This window comes from Ovis canadensis, chromosome 23 (genome assembly GCF_042477335.2).
Source record: "Ovis canadensis isolate MfBH-ARS-UI-01 breed Bighorn chromosome 23, ARS-UI_OviCan_v2, whole genome shotgun sequence".
Taxonomy (NCBI): Eukaryota; Metazoa; Chordata; class Mammalia; order Artiodactyla; family Bovidae; genus Ovis; species Ovis canadensis.
The window spans coordinates 48367250-48389067 of record NC_091267.1 but is presented as its reverse complement, the minus strand read 5'-3'; the positions used below and the strand labels follow the sequence as shown (position 1 = coordinate 48389067).

The window sequence follows — 21818 nt, the reverse complement described above, 5'->3', positions numbered from 1 at the left end:
GGCTCTGCCTGGTAGACCAGTTCAGAATAAAGGAGGGAGTTTGGGAGGATGGTAAAGGGTAACAGAAGGAAGGGGAAGAACACACCTAGAAGCTTTTCCACACCAACCAGCATCAGTGAGGGAGAGGAGGAAGGTGGAGTGGGGTGGGGTGATTAGAGTCCACTTCCTCCCTGGGCTCCTTAATCAGCCCCCTCCCTCCGCTCTGCCTGAAGAGCTGCCCTGCAGACTCTGGATTCTGTCCTTGCTCTCATGAACTCTGCTGTCTGGAGTTCCCCCTCCCCAATCTTGGAGGACCCAGGTGATGCCCTCCTACACACACCACCCTACCCACCACCCCACCAGCCTCCAGCTGACTTTCAGGGCCCTCAGGGGGTGCTCATTGCCCAAGGCATGCAGGCCAGAAGACTCAAGGGCCTTGAAGGCAGAAGAAAACCATCACACAGAAGTCAGCTGAGCAGCAGTGATGGGGTCACGAGCCTCTGGTTACTGGCCCTTCACCTAGGAGCTCCCAAGGTTGGGATTTGCCCGCATGCCTGGGAGGCACCAGTCTGAGCAGAAAGAGTCTTGCAATTCGATTCTGGTTTGTCTTCAAACCACTTCGTTGCTCAGTCGTGTCTGACTCTGTGACCCCATGGACTGTAGCCCTCCAGGCTCCTCTGTCCATGGGATTCTCCAGGCAAGAATGCTGGAGTGGGTTGCCACGCCCTCCTCCAGGGGATCTTCTCAACCCAGGGATGGAACCCAGGTCTCCTGCACTGCAGGTGGATTCTTTACCGTCTGAGCCACCAGGGAAGGGTTTGGGTGGGGGACATTTGCGGTGAGTTGGCTGCAGGGGAGCAGATCTCCGGCCCTGGCGGGTAGGGAGGGAGGAGGTTACGCCCTGCTTTCCCACGCCGGTCTGGGCATCTGTGGAAGGGGCTGCACCCTGGGGAGCTTGTCCACAGCCAGGAGGGTGGGGCCTTGGACCCCAGGAGGCGAGTGCCGCTGGACAGGACTTGGGTATGGAGCGTGTATTGGTCAGGGTTCTGGAGTGATTCGGATGGCTTATCCAAACGACGTAACCAGAGGACAGTTTAATATCCCGCGGTATACAAAGACGCAAGGGCAGATGGAAAGCAGCAGCAGGAGGCGGCTGGGCGGTCGGCCCCAGGGCGCCGGGACTACCAGCAGCCTGAAGACGTGGGGAGGATAGGACGTGGGTCCAGGTTTCTCCTGGCCGGCCGGAGGGAACCGGGAATAAGGGGCCGTTTCCGAGCCCACCCAGCAGCCAGGGAGGGGGAGAGGGGGCGCGAGGGGGGCGGCAGGGCGCCAGGGGAAGAGGGGCGGCCCGAAGCCCGAGCGCCGCCTGGACCCCCGGGCCTTCCCCCGGGGCAGGGGCGGCGGTGACAGCGCGGCGTGTGGGTCCGCTTTCAGGCTCCATCATGGAGAATGGGGTCAGCTCGTCCAGCACCGCCGCCAAGTCCCAGAAGCCGCCCCCGACGCCCAGCTTCCGGAGCCCGGTCCCCAGCGCGGGGCTGGACGAGGGGCTCTCGGCAGGCCCGGCGGGACCCGGGGAGCTCCTAAAGCAGGAGTGCGACTCGCTGGGGCCCCCGCTGGCCAGCAGCACCACCGCCAAGCCGTCGCCGTCGTCATCGGGGCCCGGGGCGCTGCCGTGGCCCGGGCCGCCGGGCCGGGCCGGCCGGCCCCCCCAGGCCGCGCTGCCCCCGGTGGTCATCCTGTCCAAGGCGGCCTACAGCCTTCTGGGCGCGCGGCGGGGCGGCAAGCTGCCGGCGGCCGCGGCCCTGCTGCCGCACCCCGACGTGGCCTGGGCCAGCCCGCTGCGCCCGCCTCCGCCGGCGCACGCCGGCCCCGAGGAGCAGTCGCTCTACTACCGCCGCTGGACGGCCACGCGGCCGCACCACGCCGACCACGGCAACCCGCCCGACCCCGCCTCTGGCGCGCGGGCCTGCCACCCGCGCCGGCTCCTGCTGAGCGGGCCCCCCCAGGTAGGGGCAGGGAGGGCTGCGGTGGGGGACTGGGGTTGGGGGAGTCGGGGTAGGGCGCGGGGGCAGGGGTCTGGGATTGAGGGGTTGGGGGTAGGGCGCGGGGGCAGGGGTTCTGGGCTTGGGGGGTCGGGGGCAGGGCGTGGGGGCACGGGGTCTGGAGGTGTCCCGGGTCGGGGGGCGTCGAGGCCCCACTCAGAGCCCAGGTGTGACGTCTCTTTTCTCTTTTCCTCCCCCTCCCCTCCTACAATTCGATACCCGCCCCAGGTGGGGAAGACGGGCTCCTACCTGCAGTTCCTGAGGCTCCTCTTCCGCATGCTCATCCGGCTCTTGGAAGTGGACGTGTACGACGAGGCCGAGATCAACACCGGTGAGCGCTGGGCGTGGCGGTGCGCGCTATTACCACTACATCCCGGGGCTGTCCGTGGCCTCCGGAGAGTTAGTGCAGGGTGATTGAGAAGTTAGAGGCCAGGAGCCAACAGAGTTGTAAGATGCAGCGGCCCGTTTAGGTCGGGGTGTGACTTCCCCTCCTGTGAACCCTGATCCCCACTGTGTCCCCCGAGTCGCTGGGCACAGAGGCATCTTATAAAGCCTGTCAGGTGCGTTCACGGCTCAGATGGTGACACTGCTCAGATTTAAAATTAGTAGACTGCGGTGTTCTATGGCTTAAGGGTCCAGGGCACAATTTATACTCCATCAGGGTAACCTTATGTTTTGCCTGCTGGCTGTGAGTGAAGGTATATGGATTACTACCCAAAGGAAAACTTCCTTGAGCAGGACAGAACCCTGGCGCCATCAACAACCCCTTGGGATTGGCAGAAGGGTGGAGGGGCTGGTGCTTGACAGGCCATCCCCAGCCTGCACCTCCTGCCCCACTTCTTGGCCCTGCCACCCTGCTGTCACTTGTGAGGGAGGCGGTTCCCCTCAGCCTGTCCAGCAGGGCGGGAGCGTGGGCCTGAGCAGGGGTCAGCCAGCATTAGCCCTGCAGCCGGGGGAGGGTGGCTTCGCATCTCAGAGGGACTGTGGTGCTGGAGGAAATGGGGGGTGGGGTGGGGGCAGGAGTAGTCATGAGTAGACCGTCTTCCCAAGCCCTGAAAGATGAAGCCAGAGAAGAAAAAGGCCTTGCATCATCCATCACATTAGCCCTTGGAGACCTCCACTCGCTTGCTTTTCCTAAACAGTTGGACCTGTCCTGTGACCAGCCCAAGGGATAGATTAGTTCAGAGCCAGACTAGGTAAAATCAGCCATGTTTAATCATCTTCCTGTGGCTTTTGATTCAAGTTCCATCCTCTGCAGTTTACATGCATGATTCCAGACAAACGCACACAGTCCTGACTTCCCGTCCACATCTCCTTGTCTGTGTGCCCGGCTGAGCTGTAGCAGACCCCAGGCCACCCCAGAGGGGACTGAAAGACCCCGGGGGCTGCCCAAAGCAGGCAGGGCTACAGTGCAAAGGCAGAGCCAAGCTGACCAGGAGTGAGGGGCCGTCATCCCATTGACCCCCACCTCCTAGGCTCCTGGGAAGAACGATGCCTTTAATTTTCATCTCACATTTCCACTACAGGGCCTGCAGCTGTGAGAGTCAAACCTGGCCTTTGTGATGAGCGGGACTGTTAGTTTGGCTTTATTCCTTCACCCTCATTTTGGTGCCAGTGAATGCAGCGGTGCACTGGAGAGGCATGGGGATGTGTTTTTATTAAACGAGAATAAGCTCTAACTTTTAAATACAATGCATATTTTAAAACAAAACTTAAACTTTAAAAAGGTCCAGGATGTAAAAATAAGCAGTGTTGTGCTTAAAAGGTAATAGCTGTGCTCCCAGCTTGTAGGCTTTTGGCAGAGGGGAGTTTTTTCTTTCTTTCTCCTTTTGAGGGCTTCCCCAGTGGCTCAGATGGTGAAGAATCTGCCATAATGAGGTTTAAAATATCTGGACATAATGAGACATGGGTTCGATCCCTGGGTTGGGAAGATCCCCTGACAAAGGGAATAGCAACTCACTCCCGTATTCTTGCCTGGAGAATTCCATGGACAGAGGAGCTTGGCAGGCTACAGTCCATGGGGTTGCAAAGAGTTGAACACAGCTGAGCAACTAACACACACACACACACCCTCTACACTGTCCTAAGCTGATCTTATAGTTTTTATGGTTAATAACAAATATCACCTATTGGATACACACCATGTGCCTGCCACATGGTGTTAGCACTTTCAATATGCCATCTGGACTTCTTAAAACAATCAGGGAACCCTAAGAAATAAAGGTGCCTGCAGGTGTGAAGTCACAAGATCAGCGGGGGCAGTAGCCTGGACTCAAACCCAAGGCCCCAGGCTCTCAACCTCTTTCGCATGCTGGAAGCACTGAAGGAGCTTTAAGTACAACAAGTGCCTAAGGAAGGAAGGTGGTTCTAGGCCGTGTGTCCTGAGCACAGGGGTTTTACAAGCTCCAGTGGATTCTAATAAGCGACAGACACTGTGAATCTTGCTTATTGAGCCCCTGAAATCCTTTCAGCTGTCAGCATCTTAAAACCCCATGACTAAAACTCTTGTGATAGTATTCAGATCATCCAAAGTTAAACAAGATTTTAAGGACACCTGGAGGTTGGGTGTTGGATCTCTTAGGTTTGGGAGTTTCTGGGCTGGATGTGTAGAAGCTAATGGGAACCAGTGAGGGCCAGCATCCCTCCCAGCAGGTCTGAAGGATACTCTGCACCCTTCTCCCCCGGACTCAGGAGCTGATTTCTCAGAAAGGCCTTTGTCCACCTACCTGGGCTGTATGTTTCCCTGACACTTGGGTGAGAGGGAGGGAGGGCAGCCAGTCGGTCTGATTGGGCTGCTCTGTGCACTTTCCTTCTTGGCCTAGATCGCAGCGAAAGCAGTGAAGTGAGCCAGTCAGAGGGCGAACCCTGGCCTGACATCGAGAGCGTCAGTAAAATGCCCTTTGACGTCAGTGTGCACGACCCCAAGTACAGATCGATGAGCCTGGTATATACTGAAAAGCTGGCAGCGGTCAAACAAGGTCAGTGTACGTGGAGCCTGAAGGTCGAGGGTTCACCTAAATGAGGGCAGGAAACCTGGGGCCGTTTACTCCTTGAGAGCAGCTTGTCATACGGCTTTGCATGTCTCGTTTTATTCACATGAATGTCACCTTTTGGGCTTCCTGGGTGGCTCAGTGGTAAAGAATCCACCTGCCAATGTAGAAGACGTGGGTTCGATCCCTGGGTCAGCAAGACCCCCCTGGAGGAGGGCATGGCAACCCACTCCAGTATTCCTGCCTGGAGAATCCCATGGACAGAGGAGCCTGGTGGGCTACAGTCCATGGGTTTGCAAAAATTGGACATGATTTAGCAACTAAACAACAGCAAGGTCACCTTGTAATTTTCAGAGCTGCCTCTCAGGGCATAAACTGCAGAATCCTAGAAAAAGCCCTTCTGGGGGTGGGGGACTTTTTGCCGAGGCTTAGAGGCTTCACACACAGCATGGGAAGGTGTTTTGTCTTTTTTTACACAGAAGCGATAAAGGAACCCAAAGCTGAGGAGCCCCGGAAACGAGAAACTATGTCCATGATGCTGACCAAGTATGCCGCCTACAATACCTTCCACCACTGTGAGCAGTGCCACCAGTACATGGACTTCACCTCTGCCTCCCAGGTGCAGCCCCTGTGCTCCTGCCTGTTACCCAGCCTGGGTTCTGTGTGCAAGAGAGGGAAGGGCCCAGCTTCAAGCCCTAGACAAAGGATGGCTTCTTTGGTTTTTAAAAAAATATTTATTTAGTTGTGTCGGCTAAAAATGCTCTCTTTTTATTAGGCCAAATATTGTCTGCATTGTAAGGACCTGTCTTAGTTGCCACATGCAGGATCTTTTCATTGCTGCGAACAGACTCTGAAGTTGCAGTGCATGGGCTCCAGAGAGCGCAGGCTTCAGTAGTTGCAGTCCGTGGGCTTTATAGCTGCCCCGAGGGATGTGGGATCTTAGTTCCCCAACCTGGAATTGAACCCACGTCCCCTGCATGGCAAGGCGGATTCTTAAGGCGGGTCATCAGGGAACTTCCAAGGATAGCTTATTCATGAGATGGAGCCACTCATTTGTGAGCAGAATGCATGAAGCAGTTGATAAAATGACTTTGGGTTTATTGGGATTATAGGCAGGGGAGAGAAAGAAACTGATTTGTGTCTTAAGTCACTTCATCAAATGGTTACATGTGTTGTATCTAGAAAGTAACTGGTATGTCTGATTCTGAAAAAGCTGGATATTACAGTATGTTTGGCAAAAGGGTCTCTTTCCCTCCTTCGGGTTGTTGATGAAGATGGTGTTACTATCTGCAAGTCCATAGGGTGTGCCCTGTGAGCTGTGATCTGCACAGACCCAGTCTCCCTCTTACTCCAGCGTGGGGTGGTTTTGCCCACTAGGCACACAGAGGAGTCAGCGTGTGCTCTTTTATCTGGAGAGCACTGAGAGGTAGAACACGGAAGCTGAGCAAGTACCCCGCACCGCTGCACTCCTCCTTGGCCAGAGCATCTTTAGGCATAGAGGATGGGAAAGCAGCCAGTGATGGTTGTATCCAGCGCCTGTGTGGAGGCTGAGCTCCACGTTGCTTCCCCACTCTATCTTCTTGACCTTTAGCGCTTGGCCCTGAATGTCTAGAACAATTCTTCCTGTCTATAGCATGTGCTGGGTGGGCACCCCGCTTCCTCCCCAGACTTGCTGCTACGCTTGAGGATCTGATCTCCATTTTCCCCAGGGAACCCAGAAGGATGTACTGGCTTTTCTGCTCTTCTGATAGAAGTTACCTTTCATACCCCAAATGGTTTCCTGTGTCACTGAAAACATTCAGTGGACTGTTGGAAATCAGCTCGCAATGCTTTATGGAATATAGATGATACAAGCCCCTGATCTATAAATCATTAGAAAATTCATTTTTTAGACAATATATTAAAAACCTTCTATTTAGTTTCTGTGTGATTACAGTACTGCCTGATACTTGTGAAGCAGAATGAAGGAGATCTTAAGGGGAGTATTACAATATTATTTTTCTATGAAATACAATATTTAGGTTGAACCTCTTGGGAAGGCTACCTGGATTCTTCTCGTGCCTGCTGACTAGTGATGCTCTCTTCTCATTAGGCCAAATATTGTCTGCATTGTAAAGACCTGTATATAATTATTCTCTGAGGTGGGTTATGAGAGAGTGTGTGAACTTTCCAGCAACTTAAAAAAGAGGTTAGATTTGTATGTGGCTTGGATGAGTCAAAAGTCTTCTGGAAGCCAGAGTTCTAGGGTAAGTGACCATTCAGACATCTTCAGCTTCCAGTGTAGCCGGGAAAGATGGGCCCACAGGGCTGTTTTAATGATGCCAATCTTAATAGTTTATTTAGCAAAAATATCATTTGACCTGACCCCCTCAGAAGAGGATCCCTTGGTCAGGAAGATCCCCTGGAGGAGGGCATGGTGACTCACTCCAGTATTCTTGCCTGGAGAATCCCATGGGCTGAGGAGCCTGGTGGGCTACAGTCCAAAGGGTAGCAGAGCTGGAGACGACTGAAGCAACTTAGCACACACACATGTGCAGAGGAGCATTTTCCCCCATAACTGGGCAACTTTGGGAGTGTTTGAATAGCAAGACCTCCCAAAGGTATACTGGACTTCTGCAGGGCTGAGCACTAGTGGTTCTAAGGAGGTGAGAAATCATAGTTTTCAGCAGCAGTCACTGCACCACCCTCAGAAAGGGTGTTTGGGGTGAGAAGCTTGGATCTCGTGTCAGCCACTAAAAGATGAAGTGTTTGCCTTTTCTGACACTGCACGCACAGCCAGGTCTGGCGGGAGGTAGAAGTCCAGGATAGCTGGCCTCTATCAGTAACCATCTTGAGAGGAGCAGCCTGGAAGCTTGCCAACTGTGAGCTTACACGCCCTCCCTTTGCTCTTTGCAAACGCAGATGTCCGACGCCACTCTCCACGCCTTCACGTTCTCGTCCTCCATGCTGGGAGAAGAGGTGCAGCTCTACTTCATCATTCCCAAATCCAAAGAGAGTCACTTTGTCTTCAGCAAGCAGGGCAAGCACCTGGAGAGCATGCGGCTGCCACTGGTCTCAGACAAGGTAGGTGATAGAGCGTCTGGGTGCACGGCCGGCCGGCCTCAGGTGCTAGAGCCAGCTTTATAAGCATCTAGTATCTAAGGGCTCTAATTTTTCTTTCTGGCCTCTGGCCCTTTTTTTTTTTTCTTTCAGCAGAATCTGAACGTGGTCAAGAGCCCTATTTTCACCCCCTCCAGCGGTCGCCACGAGCACGGACTTCTAAACCTCTTTCATGCTATGGAGGGCATCAGCCACTTGCACCTCCTGGTGGTCAAAGAGTATGAGATGCCACTATACCGCAAATACTGGCCCAACCACATCATGCTGGTGCTTCCCGGCATGTTCAATAACGCAGGCGTGGGTAAGGGGGCACGCGGGACGCAGGGCAAGGGCTAGGAAGAAAAATACCAAGCTCCATTCCTCACGCTTCCAGAGGGCCCCATGACCCTGCAAAGTGTCTTGTTCTGTGGACCAAAGGACTTTTGACTCTTCAAAAAAAAATTATATTTGGCTGGGCTGGCTCTTTGTTGCTGCAGACTTTTCTCTAGCTGTGGTGAGCCGTGGCTACTCTCCCATTGCGGAGCATGGGCTCCAGGGCATGTAGACGTCAGTGGTTGAGGCACGTGGGCTCAGTTGTTGTGGCTCCCCACTTCTAGAGCACAGGCTCAGCAGTTGCGGCACACGGGCTTAGTTCCTCCTCCGCATGTGGGATCTTCCCCAGTCAGGAATCAAACCCGTGTCTGTGTCGGCAGGTAGACTCTGCACCCCTGAGCCACTAGGGAAGCCCTTGACTCCTCTTTACGTGAGTTTTCATTTCTCTTCATCTGCAGTCTTGCAGAATGTTTTAACTTCTGAGGACTAGCATCCAAAGAAGTCACTGATACACTGAGCACCCTGGGAGGGCTTGGGACTCTGGCCAGCACAGGCTGCAGGTATTGCTCGCTACCAGCTGGCAGCAGGGACCTCACAGAGAGGAGGACGGCCAGAGGAGGAAGGGGTGGTTAGCAATTCAGACCCAGGTCTGGAGGGATCACTGGGGGTCATCGCTGATCTTAAAGGCACACAGCAAGTTCTCGGGGGTGCTGTACAGCTGGAGACTGGAAGCACCATCACTGCCGATGGCAGTCATCTTTAAAGTGCCTGGAAGCCTTTCCTGCTTTTCCTCTCGGGGTTTAAGGTCAGTGGGCTGATTTCTCAAGGGGACACCTGGCTGTCGAGTGTACTGACAGAGCGGGAGGAGGAACTAGAGAGAGAGGTCCAGAGCTTCGTTTACCCCTGAAGGCAGGAGACCTCCAACTGGACCCAGTGTCCTAGAGCCCTGCCCTCTGCCCACTCCCTGCATCTCACTCACTTCCCGTTGGCTTCAGTGGGAACTTGGAGGCAGAGCTTCAGGAGGGGTGAGGATCAAGAAGAGCTTTAGAGCCCATTTCTGGAGTGAAGGCAGAAAAGACCCGAGTAGTGCCCTGGATCCACGTGGCCCTTCTCTCCAGGTCTCTCTCCCCTTTCCTTAAGACTCTTCCTTTCTTGTTCTCCATTTCATTCCTTTTCATTACCTTAAGTTTTAGCCTTAATATTGATTAAAATATTTTCCAAAGAGGTTTATATTTTAATGTAATTTTATTTCCCATCACTTAACATCAAATGAGGTAAGAATTTCACATATTTTTGGTCCTTTATCCTTCCCCAAAAACACATATCCCCAAACTTAACTAAAATCTTTCTCTATATTTACATGACCCTCACACCTTTCTGTGCCTAACTGACCTTTAGGAGAAAATACTTGCTCATCCCAGATTTGAGTGAATTTATTTAGTGCCAGTTTTGCCATTTTTGTAATCATCTGGGGAGAGAAACCAACATATATGCAAATAAAGCAGCTTTTTTTTTTTTTAATTGATAAAACAGCACAAAATTTAGCCAGTGTTAAGTGTACGGTTCAGCATTCATCAGTACATTCACGTTGTTATGCAGCCAGTCTCCAGAACTCTTGTCCATCTTGCAAAACCGACTCAGTAACATCAAAGGTTAACTCCCCATTTTTATTACCATTCACTCACTAATGGACCCTTGGTCTGCTCCTCACCTTCCGACTATTGTGAATGCTGCTGCTGTGGACATGAACACAAATCTCAAAACCCTGCTTTCCGTTCTTATGGGTATATACCCCAAAGTAGAACTGCTTAATCACACAGTAATTCCACTTTTAACTTTTTTTTAGGAATTGACATATACTGTTTTTCATAATGGCTTGTACATTCTTACCAACAATGTAAAATGGTTCCAGTTTTAACACATCTTCACTAACACTTGTGTTTTTTGGGAATTTTTGCTGTTGTTGTGAGTAGCCAACCTAATGGGTATGTGACGGTATCTTCTGATTCACATTTTCCTAATGGTTAGTGATGTTGACCGTACTTTCATTTGCTTGCTGGCCATTTGTGTATCTTCTTTAGAGAATCTGTTTTTTAGTAAGGTTTGTGTTGTTGACTTATAGTTCTTTGTATATTCTAGATTTTCACCCCTTATCAGATAAGGTTTATAAATATTTTCCCCTATTCCATAGAAGAATGTGTTCTTTGCACAGTTTAAAATTTTTATGTGGTCCAATTTATTTTTCCTCTTGTTGCCTATGCTTTCAGTGTCATAGCCAACAAATCAACAAACTATTGCCAAAACCAGTATCATTAAGCTTTCCCCCATATTTTCTTCTAAGAGTTTTATAAAAGCTCTTCGGTCATTTTGACTTTTTTATACAGCATTAAGGTGAGGGTCCAGCTTCATCGTTTTGCATTTGAATGGTTTTAGCACCTCTATCAAAAATCATTTGATCATATACGCAAGGGTGTTTCTGGGCTCTGTATTCTGATTCCATTGGTCTGTGTCTGTCTCTATGCCACTGCTACGCTGGTTTGATTACTCTAGTTTCGTAATCAGTCAAGTGTGAGACCTCCAGCTTTGCTGTTCTTTTTCGAAGATTGTTTTGGTGATTCAGAGTCCTTTGAAGTTTCATGTGAATTTAAAAATGAACTTTTCTAACAAAAGAAAAACTGATATTTTGATAGGGATTGTATTAAATTTGTGGGTTGCTTGTGGGATTTGTCAATAGTATTGCACCTTCCAGTCCCTGAACGTGTCTTTCCACTTATTTGGACACACTTTCAGCAGTATTTTGTACTTTTTAGTACAGTGGTCTTTAGCCTCCTCGGTTAAACACGTATTCCAAGTATTCTTTTTGATGAAAATGAAGCACTTCTTAATTTCCCTTTTAGATTGTTCATTGTTATCATATAGAAACACAGCTAATTTGTGTTGTTTTTTGTCTGCAACTCTGCTGAATTTATTCTAACATGTGCATGTGTATAATAGTTAAGGTTTTCCTCACATAAGTCATGTCTACAGATAATTTTACTTCTTGCCAACTCGGGTGACGTGCGTGTGTGTGTGTGTGTAATTTCTCTGGCTAGGATTTTCAGTACTATGTTAAATAGAAATGGTAAAGTTGGGCATCCTTATCTTATTCTTGATCTTAAAGAAAAAGCTTTCAGTTTTTCACTAGTGAGTATGTTAGCTGTAGGCTTTTTCATATATGGCCCTTATAATGCAAAGTATTACACACAATTCTCTTAACAAACTATTTTCCTGGTTCCTCCATGGACTTAACTGGGGTTTTTTGAACTTCTTTATTTCTGTGTTTTGTTTCATTTTAGGGTCTGTGTTAGTCGCTCAGTCGTGTCTGACTCTTTGTGACCCCCCATGGACTGTAGCCCACCAGGCTACTCTGTCCATGGGATTCTCCAAGAATACTGAAGTGGAAGAAAAAAAAAATACTGGAGTGGGTTGCCATTCTCTTCTCCAGGGGATCTTCCCGACCCCGGAATTGAACCCGCGTCTCCTGCATTGCAGGGAAATATTTTACCATCTGAGCCATTAGGGAAGCCTCATTTTAGGGTGGCCCACTCATAAAATCTGGCTAATTCCTGATGGTCATCATCTTAATTGCTAACACTGAGTACTCACTCACCATGTGCAGCACTGTCCTGAGCACCATACAACAGTCTATGAAGTAGACATTATCATCGCCTTCTTACAGGTGGGGAAGCCTAGGCACAGGGATTCTAGCAGCACTCCTCAAAGTGCAGTTCACCAGTCACCAGTGAAAAGGTCTCTGGCCCCTCATCAGACACCACTAGTGTGAGCCTTTGGTGGTGGGCTCCCAGAATCTGCATTTTAAATTATTTCCTGGATGTCCGGTCAACCCCGATGTGTACAGTCACCAGGCGAACACTCATGCATATGGAGAGAATGTGACATGTCTGTGGGGCCTCCGCCAAGCCTGAGGGGAACATCCCAGCCTTGTGTTGCCTTCCAGGTGCTGCCAGGTTCCTCATTAAGGAGCTGTCGTATCACAACCTGGAGCTGGAGAGAAACCGCCTGGAAGAGCTGGGAGTTAAACGCGAGTGTGTCTGGCCTTTCATCGTCGTGATGGATGACTCGTGTGTCCTGTGGAACATTCACAGTGTTCAGGAGCAGACCAGGTAGGGGCGGTTCTGTGCAGTTCTAGGAATGTGACATGCCACCGAGCAGGTCCTCTCCTCGGCCATCATGGCACAGGAAAGTAAACGAGGGGCACAGCTTCCCAGAGCAGAGCCACCATCTGAGACCACTTACTCTCACCAGCACTTTCTGCGGCGACTTAGGGATTTTTTAATCTAGACACTTGGTATGCCATTAAACTCCTGGACTGTTTGTGTTACCGCAGCTTTGGTCTGCTGTAAGAGTCTGTTGAAAGACACTGTGGTTTATATAGAAAGACTACTGGCTTCTGAATTGGAATGGTTTTTAGCCCTAGCTCTTCTTCCTAACTGTCTGGATGAAAAGGAAAGTTATTCCATCTCTGTCTCAATTCCATCCCCTATAAAATTATGGCTGGGCCAAAACACGTGGTTCTCCTCCTGGCGCAGCGGTGAGGGGATCCATGAGGACCATGAAATGCTAAACCTGGAGATGTCCTATGCAGTAAATGAGCCCAGATGTCCTCAGCCCCAGTGAAACACTGTGCCACATGGTCTCAAGGCCCTTCCAGCTCAGATGTGTGACCCTGTGTCCTCATTTCCCTGGTGGATTTGAAGCCAGGGACATTAAGAAATATTCCTTTATTATACTGTAATTTCCAGGACTGGGAAGAGTACCTGTGTGCTCCTAACCTCTGGCTGCCTCTCTTTGGTAACTCCCTGTTCATTATTCACCTTGAAAATGAGCCGGATTTCTTTCTCTGCCTTTAAGGGGTCAGCCTCACCCCAGGGGACTGCCCTAGTGGCTCCGTGGTAAAGAGCCTGCCTGCCAGTGCAGGAGGTGCAGGTTTGATCCCTGGGTCGTGAAGATCCCCTGGAGGAGGAAATGGCAACCCACTCCAGTATTCTCGCCTGGAAAATTACAGGACAGAGGAGCCTGGCAGGCTCCAGTCCATGGGGTAGCAAAGAGTCGGACACACACAAGGACGCTCACCCCTGGAAGGCAGCTTCTCTAGATCAACAGTGACAGGCAGCATGGAAACCAGGCTTGACATCCTTGTCCGCTCCAGACTAAGAGAAAGTCAACCAGCTAGTTGTGTCCTTTACAGATATCAATACCATACAGTAGTGTCAGCTCTTCCCACGTGACCATGTCTTCAGTGATACTGAGTGATCTCTTATGTAAACGAACTCTGCATTTCATAGCCAGCCCATGGAAACAGGAGTTTCCAGTAAGAATGTGTCCTTGAAGAGTGTCTTGCAGCACATGGAGGCGACACCGAAAATCGTGCACTACGCGATCCTGGGCATCCAGAAGTGGAGCAGCAGGCTGACTTCTCGGAGCCTCAAGGTCCCGTTCTCTAGGTGCCACGTGCACGACTTCATCCTCCTCAACATAGATCTGACTCAGAACGTGCAGTACGACTTCAACAGGTAAGCTGGGCTCCTGGATGCACATCATCCTGCCGGTTACTGTTTCTGCCCAGCTCCAGCCTCTGTAACGTGTTTATTTGTCTCTGAGAAACTAAGACTGTTTATACGGACAGAGAATGGGGCATCACAAGCCCCCAAGTGCCCCTTCATCACTGTTCAAACTGACCCAGACTCAGTCATGAGTGCTGCAATGTGAAATGCTTAGGAAGCATATTTCAGCCATCTTATTATTCCACAAGAACTGAAACAGGGACCAAATTGTGTCATCAGTGGAAATCAGTGTGTGGACCCATAAACCTGTTCACAACCTTTCACTCGGAACTTGGAAGGTAGTCACTTCCTGAGATGTTAGCAAGACCCTGAGATCTGGATCCTGTGGGGAAAAGCCAGCTAGCCCTGGCCTTGCCTCCCGAATGAACTATGCACTTGTCCCAGAAAATCCGAAATGGCCAAGGAAGAATGTCAGAGGCCGCAAGTCCCTCTTAAGTCAACCCCCGAGCTGCAGCTCTTACAATATTCTGTAGCGATTTCACTTCTGTTTTAAATTTGGCAGATGCTTCATCCTGTTTGCAGCCAGGATGTTAACACTGGGAGCAGCTCTGCACTCCTGTCCCACAAAGAGTATACAGAGTGCATGGTCCTGTTTCAGTTCAGGGGTGCCTAAGTAAGGGGCTGTGCCAGGTCTGGGACCAGTCCCCTCAGTGCTCCTTCCTTAATGACTGTAGTGCCCCCATCAGGGCATTACAACACAAGCCGGTGCTCACGGAGCCAGCCCCACGTGGGGGAAAGGATGGCTCTCTCTGAGGCGGTCACCTAACATCTGCCACAGGTGTTGTCTCTGTAAGTAGCACAGCTGAGAGGTGACAGTCCACGGACCCTGCCATTGTGGTTCTAATTTAGGTATTTCTGTGAAGACGTTGACTTTAACCTGAGAACCAACAGCAGTGGACTGCTCATCTGCCGCTTTAACAACTTCAGTCTCATGAAGAAACATGTGCAAGTTGGCGGGCAGAGGGACTTTATCATTAAACCAAAGATCATGGTAAGTTGGCAAGCTTGAGTCTCCTGCTGAAAATAAGATGATCCCTCAGTTATCTGTTTCCTGGTATCGGCATTAAGTACATGCCACTTGACTGGAAAGTGAGGTGACACAAGGGAGGCCCCTCTTAATGTCAAATCTGGAGCCTTGTTTCCCTGAGGACTCATCTAGAACCAAACCTACATTTTGAAATTTCAACAAATTACCTTTCTTTAGATTTAAGGCTTAACTCCATCAAAGCTTTAGTTTCAAATGTGTTCTATAAACTGGCAAAGTTGACATTTTTTACATTCTTTATGTAACAGGTGAGAGAAAGGTAAATCAAATTGCTCGCTTGCATGGCCTTTGCCAGTTTTATTTTTAAAGTAAGGCAGATCAAAATGTGTTAAGGGTTAATTCTATGGGCCTACCCTTTTCCGTTTATAAGATTTGCTGGTAGCTAATCATTTATAGGGCTGCCCAGGAGGCACAGCAGTAAAGAATCTGTCTGCAATGCAGGAGACATGGGTTTGATCCCTGGGTTGGGAAGATCCCTTGGAGAAGGAAATGGCAACCCACTCCAGTATTCTTGCCTGGGAAATCCCATGGACAGAGAAGCCTGGCAGGCTACAGTCCACGGAGTTGGAAAAGATGGACTTGACTGGCCATGCACAGTCATTTACAGCATGTGGACTATCCGGTGGAGCTTAAAGACCTCCTTGCTTTTTTTCCTGGTGCTGACAGGATGGGATTTAACCCATCCACGTCCAGCAGTGCTGTAAAAAGGTTTCTGTTGGTCCTTACAATGTACATGCTAAGTGCGCAAACTTTCAAAGAAGCCTCCTTTAACATTTGCTCGGGCCCTTGCTGCGTATAAATTACGTTAAATCCAACAGGAAGAATTTCAGAACCCCAGGATGACAAGACGGTGCTGCTGCCTTTCCTGTGGGCTGTCAGGATGCAGGCGTGCTCTCCTGGCGGGGGTCACACAATGCCCACGCAAACATTTCCCATCACTCCCTTGGCTCTGATTCCAGGTGTCAGAGAGCATGGCGCCTATCCTGCCCCTACAGTACGTCTGTGCTCCCGACAGTGAGCACACCCTTCTGGCAGCCCCTGCACAGTTCCTCCTGGAGAAGTTCCTGCAGCACGCCTCCTATAAACTCTTCCCCAAAGCTATCCGAAACTTTCGGAGCCCCGTGCTGGCCATCGACTGCTACCTTAACATTGGACCAGAGGTAAAGGGGGAGGGGCCGGGGCGCTCAGGTAGAGGGGCTTGTTCTGCATCTGGCAGTTTCTCTCATAACTACCCTTTATTATGAGAAATAAGAGAAGCTTTAGGTAGGTTAAAACATGACACACAAAGGGAGTACAAAGCTCAGATAAGCAGCCCCCTTAAGTTCCAATAAAACATGTCTCCGTTACCTGACCCTGAGAGGGACAGCTAGAAAGGCAGGCATGGATCATTCAACTGACAACGCAGAGGTTTTACTGGCTTCTGAAATGCTAGTGTGCTCTGTGCTTGATGGTTGCAGGTGGCCGTATGCTACATCAGCTCCAGACCCCACTCCAGCAACGTCAACTGTGAAGCGGTGTGCTTCGGTGGACTCCTCTTGTACCTCTGTGACTCTTTTGTAGGTGCTGATCTTCTTAAGAAATTTAAGTTTCTCAAAGGTAAATCAAATTCAGCATCTTTCTTGTGAGTGCTGTTAGTTCCCACTGGACAAAATGCAGAGGTGAAAACCATAAAAGAGCACTTTAACACATTTTGCCAGTAAGCTGATACACCTTTCTTTGAAACTGGGGCACTAAGGGAGTTAGGCTAAATGTGGATAAATATAGCCAGGTTTAAAGATGTTGTCGCTGCTATTAATTTTACATAGGAATGATGCAATGCAAATGCTTCTCATATAAATCTAATTTCAATAAAAATTACTGAGTTACGATTCTGGAAGAGAAGCCCAAGTTGCTTCAACAGGTATGCAGCATACAGAGGTTTGCTTAAGAACAAACTGCAGATTAAGCATCACAAATAACCTCGATAAGGCGACTCCTGAGGTTGGTGAAAAAAGGTTCAGTATGTTGTGTACAGCGTGCCATTTTTATGAGAACAGTGTGTGTATAAAACACATCTGGAGGTGTGTGTGTCGGGGTGGGGGGACAGGAGGAAGCATCTTGGGGGCTATTTGGCAATATCTGGAGACATTTCATGTTGTCACAGGGTGGGGTGCTGCTAGCAGAGAGTGGGAAGAAGCCAAGGACACTGCTAAACATACCACAAGAACAAAATAGCCCCACAATAGTCTTGTGGCCCCAGTGCCACGGTTGAGAGCCCTTGATCTAGCGGGACTCACAGAACCTTACAATGTGGGTTTTAATGCTGGTTACCACAGCAGAAAGTCTTCCCTAGTGGCTCAGCGGTAAAGAATCCGCCTGGAATGCAGGAGACCTGGGCTCAATCCCTAGATCGGGAATATCCCCTGAAGAAGTGAATGGCAGTCCACACCAATATTCTTGCCTGGAGAATTCCATGGACAGAGGAGCCTGCTGGGCTAAAGTCCATGGGGTTGCAGAGTTGGACATGACTGAGCAACACGCACACACACACACAGAAGAAGGGGTGGGGTGTGGTTGGGAGGGCCTTCACTTTACACTCTTTCAAACTTTGGCATTTATATCAGTTTCTTTATTCAAAGTAAATAATCAAATGAACAGTCCTGACAGGTTACTTTTATACGTTGGTTCTCAAAAGTGTTCGCTTAGGGGATATAATCAGAGGGAGGTAAGAAAGGTTCTCTAAGTCCTTTCAACCCCTGAGCCTAAGACACATCCCTGCTCTCTCCTGAAGGTGCTACCCTGTGTGTCATCTGCCAAGACAGAAGCTCCTTGCGCCAAACAATTGTCCGCTTGGAGCTGGAGGACGAGTGGCAGTTCCGCCTCCGGGACGAGTTCCAGACCGCCAACAGCAGCGACGACAAGCCACTCTACTTTCTCACCGGACGTCACGTATGACCTTTTGAAGAGACCAAAACTAGCAGAGGAATGCCTAGAAGGGGTGGGGCAGAAATAATTATTGGGGATTTAATTTTTTCCTTTAAAGTACAATCACTGTGGAGCAAAGTGCAACATGTATTTGTCTGTTCTCCAAAGAAACGCCCCCACCCCCAAATCTGACCCAGATCTCTGGGGGGCATCACTTTCCTTCACTTCCAGTTTCAGGACCTTAAATTCAGGTTAACTCCACCCTAGGTAGTTATGCAATTAACTCAAGATGTGGTCTGCCCACGGGAGCCTGAGGAGGAAATACTGTGGAGAAACCGCATGGACACTGCGTTGTTTTTTTCTACTATGCTCTGTCAGGGGGAAAACTGACTCTTGGCGTTAGCGAGCCTGAATGTGTTATGTGAGACTCACGCCATTGGTGTGGAATTAATTGAAGATTAACATTTGAGGCCTGAGCCCTCAGTTTCTCTTCAGATCTGTACTTTGGTACAGTATTACTCAGGGGTCTGAAATGATAGAATGTAGAAGATATTTGTATTTAAAAAAAAAGTAGCCTTGTCTTTCTCTGTGCAGTGTTAGTTTATGATTTATAATCTTGTATGTATTGAAACTTTTGGCAAAATTTCCACAGGAGTTGAAAGTTTACTATTTAAACTGAACAAACACGTCAGTAAATGGAGAGCAGGTGTTGTATTTATGCAGCTTCTCCTGGCTTACGTTCTTTTGCTTTATCCATTCTTTAAAAATGTTTCCAGTCTCTTAAGCACATCATGCCTGTGAGAATATGAACAGTGATTAATCTTGTACAAGGAAAACCTGATTCAAAAGTTGAGCCAATTAAGAGGGTTTCAGCAGTCACCCCACACCCACTCCATTGGGTTGGAATTAAGCATTTGGCACCAGCAAAGCTAAATGTCGGGCAGGCTAAGCTTCTGTGTGGAGTGGAACTAGTTTGTTTCAAAGACTAAAGCGGAGTTTCCTTTCAAAGATACACTGAATTAGCTGCCTTATACTGACAATACCACAGAAACTGCTGAAATGGGAAACAGAGCCATAGAGAGATGCTGTTTTACTTAATTCTACCAGTGAGTGAGTGAGTGAGTGAGTGCAGTAAAGAAGAATTCCATTTAAGTCTTTTTGACTCAAAAATCAACAGGGGATCTTTGTTCAGCATCAACAGTAGGAGGCATAAGTTTATACAGACTTTTACCACATATTTTAATCAAAAACAGATTTCTAGACAATGTTCTAAAACATACTAAGTTTATTAGAAGTTGATTCTTCCAGATTACTTCAATTTTCATTGATGGCTTGACATTTTTCTTATTAGCCCATATATCACTTTCACTTTATCTCCACTTTACACAGCCATTTTTACTTGAATAGATGTCTTGTTTAAGGCCTGAAACTACTGAGAGGGGCCTGCTAAGCCTGCATTCACTCAGAACAAATAGTGTTACCTGACCAGCTTTACTAGTTTGTGATACGGAGTTTACAGAGAGTGAAAAGATAGAATGTACTAATCTGAAAATGATTTCATATCTCTTGGTTTTAATAGCTATTTTTGTTGTATATGTATCAAAATGAACAATTCCTTTTAAAAATTCCATTTTTAATTGATCTTTAAAGAGGACCTGCCTTATATATGCTTTAAAAATACTTGTTTTTAGTACAGCAGAACTTTTGGCAAAGAGGTACGTAATGAAGCAGGCTGATTTAGATATGAATGTATTTCACTTGTTTTGTTGAAAGGGCCTACTGCAGATATCAAGAAACCCACTGTTTGTGCAATATTCCAATATTTACTATATAGGGCAAATAAAATACTTGAAATAATCCTAAAACAGCTGTTCCTGGGGCAGATGGCCTCTCAGGGTTTCTTCTGGCTTTATGGCTTCAGTTTAAGGAAAAAAATTTTAAGTACTTATTTGAGCTGTGGAGACTCCATATTTATTAGGGCTACACTCTGAAAAAATCAGATGATTATCATCCCTTAAATTCTGTTTAACTCTTTGGAAGAGAAATGCCAGAATAAAGCCAAAAGACCATCACCCTGATGACGGAGAATTTAAACTGACCTGCCTATTCTTTCCAGTGTCTGTCTTACTAAGGCTTGGATCTTTTAAAATCACCTTATCAGTATAATTCCTTAGAGAATGTTAGGTCATTCTCCTTTAAGGATAAAATTGCACAAGCACAGACCACCATGATTTGGTTAATACAACCCCTGGTGTGTTCCACTTCGAGCCTCGCCAGCCCTTAGAATATCATGGTGTGAATGTGTTCACTTGGCCTGCAGAATAACTGACCTATAGACCTGTTAAACCCTACCATATGTGAGGGTTCACACAGGTTAATACTGAATGTAAACTTACAATGAGAATTGCTGTATTCAATTTTTTGGGCTGTAATTGATGCAATTGCTTCTTGTGATTGTTAGAAAAGGAGTCACCTGTGTTACTTTATTACTGTAAAGTTTCTTAACCAAAATTTGGTGAATTTCACTAGTCAGTCTACCTCACATTTTGTTTATGATTCTAAATTGTCTTAAGTTGTGTTGACAGTACATTCTTGTCCTTTCATTTAATTTGGTGAATGTATTAAATTCTCCCTCACCCTCTAAAAAGAAAGTGTGTTTTCTTTACATTTTCTGATATGTTCAAAAATGGAATGAGCTGGTTCTGCCAGTGTCCGAGAAAGGCCACAAGTCCACCTGTCGTAAGTTGGATAACTCTAAGATTCTACTATTCTGGCTTAACAGTGCAAGAAAGTGCTGAGTAAGTATTTGTGGACTGAAAATCTATAGCTTATCCAAAGAAGATGCACACATATAAAGTATCTACACACCATGCCCATTTGCAGAGTGCCACATAATCATGAATAACAGGTCTAGAAATGATTAAAGCGATGTTAGAAATATCCATGGTACATCCCCGATCTTTTATAGATGGCAACTGTATTCATTTCCATGTCCCAAGAGGCAGACTTTGGGACGGTAGAACTGTGTAGTATAACCTGAGGTTACTCTCCATTTTATTTCTAAACTCTAATTTCACCAGCTTTGGAGAATTAACTTATTATTCTGGGGGCGGCGGGGGGAATGCCTTTCAGTTCTATTATATTGACAGTGCTAAAATAACCTTTGATATAGAACTGTAAAAACATTCTTTAGGGTCAGAGGTCCCTGGCTGTTGCCTCAGGAAGGCCAGTAACTATTTTAAGTATGCTGACAGATTCAGGAGCAAGGAGGAAACTGCCAGTGTCCCACTACAAACTCCAATGAGCTGCCTTGGAAACACTACCAGCTGTGAAACTGACTGCTGTACCGTTGTATGCAACTACGTAGAGCTGAACAATATCCAGAGAACACACATTGCTCAGGCTTGTCTTCAGTCATGGCAAGAAGCTCATAGCTCCTTCTGGGTCTAAGAGAATATTGATAAAACAATGAAACCCTGGCTTCCCTGAAAAAAAAAACAAAAAAATCATAACTGAAGATGCAGGAAGGACCCCTGGGACCAAGGAAACACTGTAAATTCCTATGTCTTAGCTGTCAAATATTAAGCTGAGGAAAGAATCTATAGTTGACCCTTCAACAATACAGGTTTGAGCTTCACAGGTGTACTTATACACAATTTTTTTCAAAAAGAAAAAAATTACTACAGTACTACACAATCCCTGGTTGGTTGAATCTACAAAGTGCTAATATAAAGAGTCGACTGTAAAGTTACACCTGATTCATGACTACGAGTGGGGTTAGCACCCCAACCCCCGAGTTGTTCCAGGGTCAGCTGCACTTCAG

At 48.1% G+C, this 21818-nt stretch overlaps 2 protein-coding genes across 5 annotated transcripts in view; one reads left to right on the top strand and one right to left on the bottom strand.

The window, feature by feature from the left end:
* Window positions 1-21495, top strand: part of GREB1L (GREB1 like retinoic acid receptor coactivator) — a 248531-nt gene extending 227036 nt beyond the window's left edge. For 2 of the 4 annotated variants that reach the window (XM_069568906.1, XM_069568904.1), the window contains 12 exons: window positions 1414-1985; window positions 2250-2352; window positions 4844-4999; window positions 5491-5630; window positions 7913-8074; window positions 8207-8411; window positions 12420-12585; window positions 13768-13995; window positions 14896-15037; window positions 16051-16251; window positions 16549-16687; window positions 17862-21495. In XM_069568906.1, the coding sequence (XP_069425007.1) occupies window positions 1414-1985; window positions 2250-2352; window positions 4844-4999; window positions 5491-5630; window positions 7913-8074; window positions 8207-8411; window positions 12420-12585; window positions 13768-13995; window positions 14896-15037; window positions 16051-16251; window positions 16549-16687; window positions 17862-18025 (2378 nt within the window). In that variant the 3' untranslated portion in view covers window positions 18026-21495. Of the gene's footprint in view, window positions 1-1413; window positions 1986-2249; window positions 2353-4843; window positions 5000-5490; window positions 5631-7912; window positions 8075-8203; window positions 8412-12419; window positions 12586-13767; window positions 13996-14895; window positions 15038-16050; window positions 16252-16548; window positions 16688-17861 lie in introns of all 4 variants that reach the window. The other 2 variants (XM_069568905.1, XM_069568903.1) reach the window with 1 other exon arrangement.
* Window positions 17678-21818, bottom strand: part of ESCO1 (establishment of sister chromatid cohesion N-acetyltransferase 1) — a 43752-nt gene continuing 39611 nt past the window's right edge. The window contains exon 16 of the transcript XR_011252375.1: window positions 17678-18059. The gene's annotated coding sequence lies outside the window, so the exon portion shown is untranslated. The remainder of the gene's footprint in view (window positions 18060-21818) is intronic.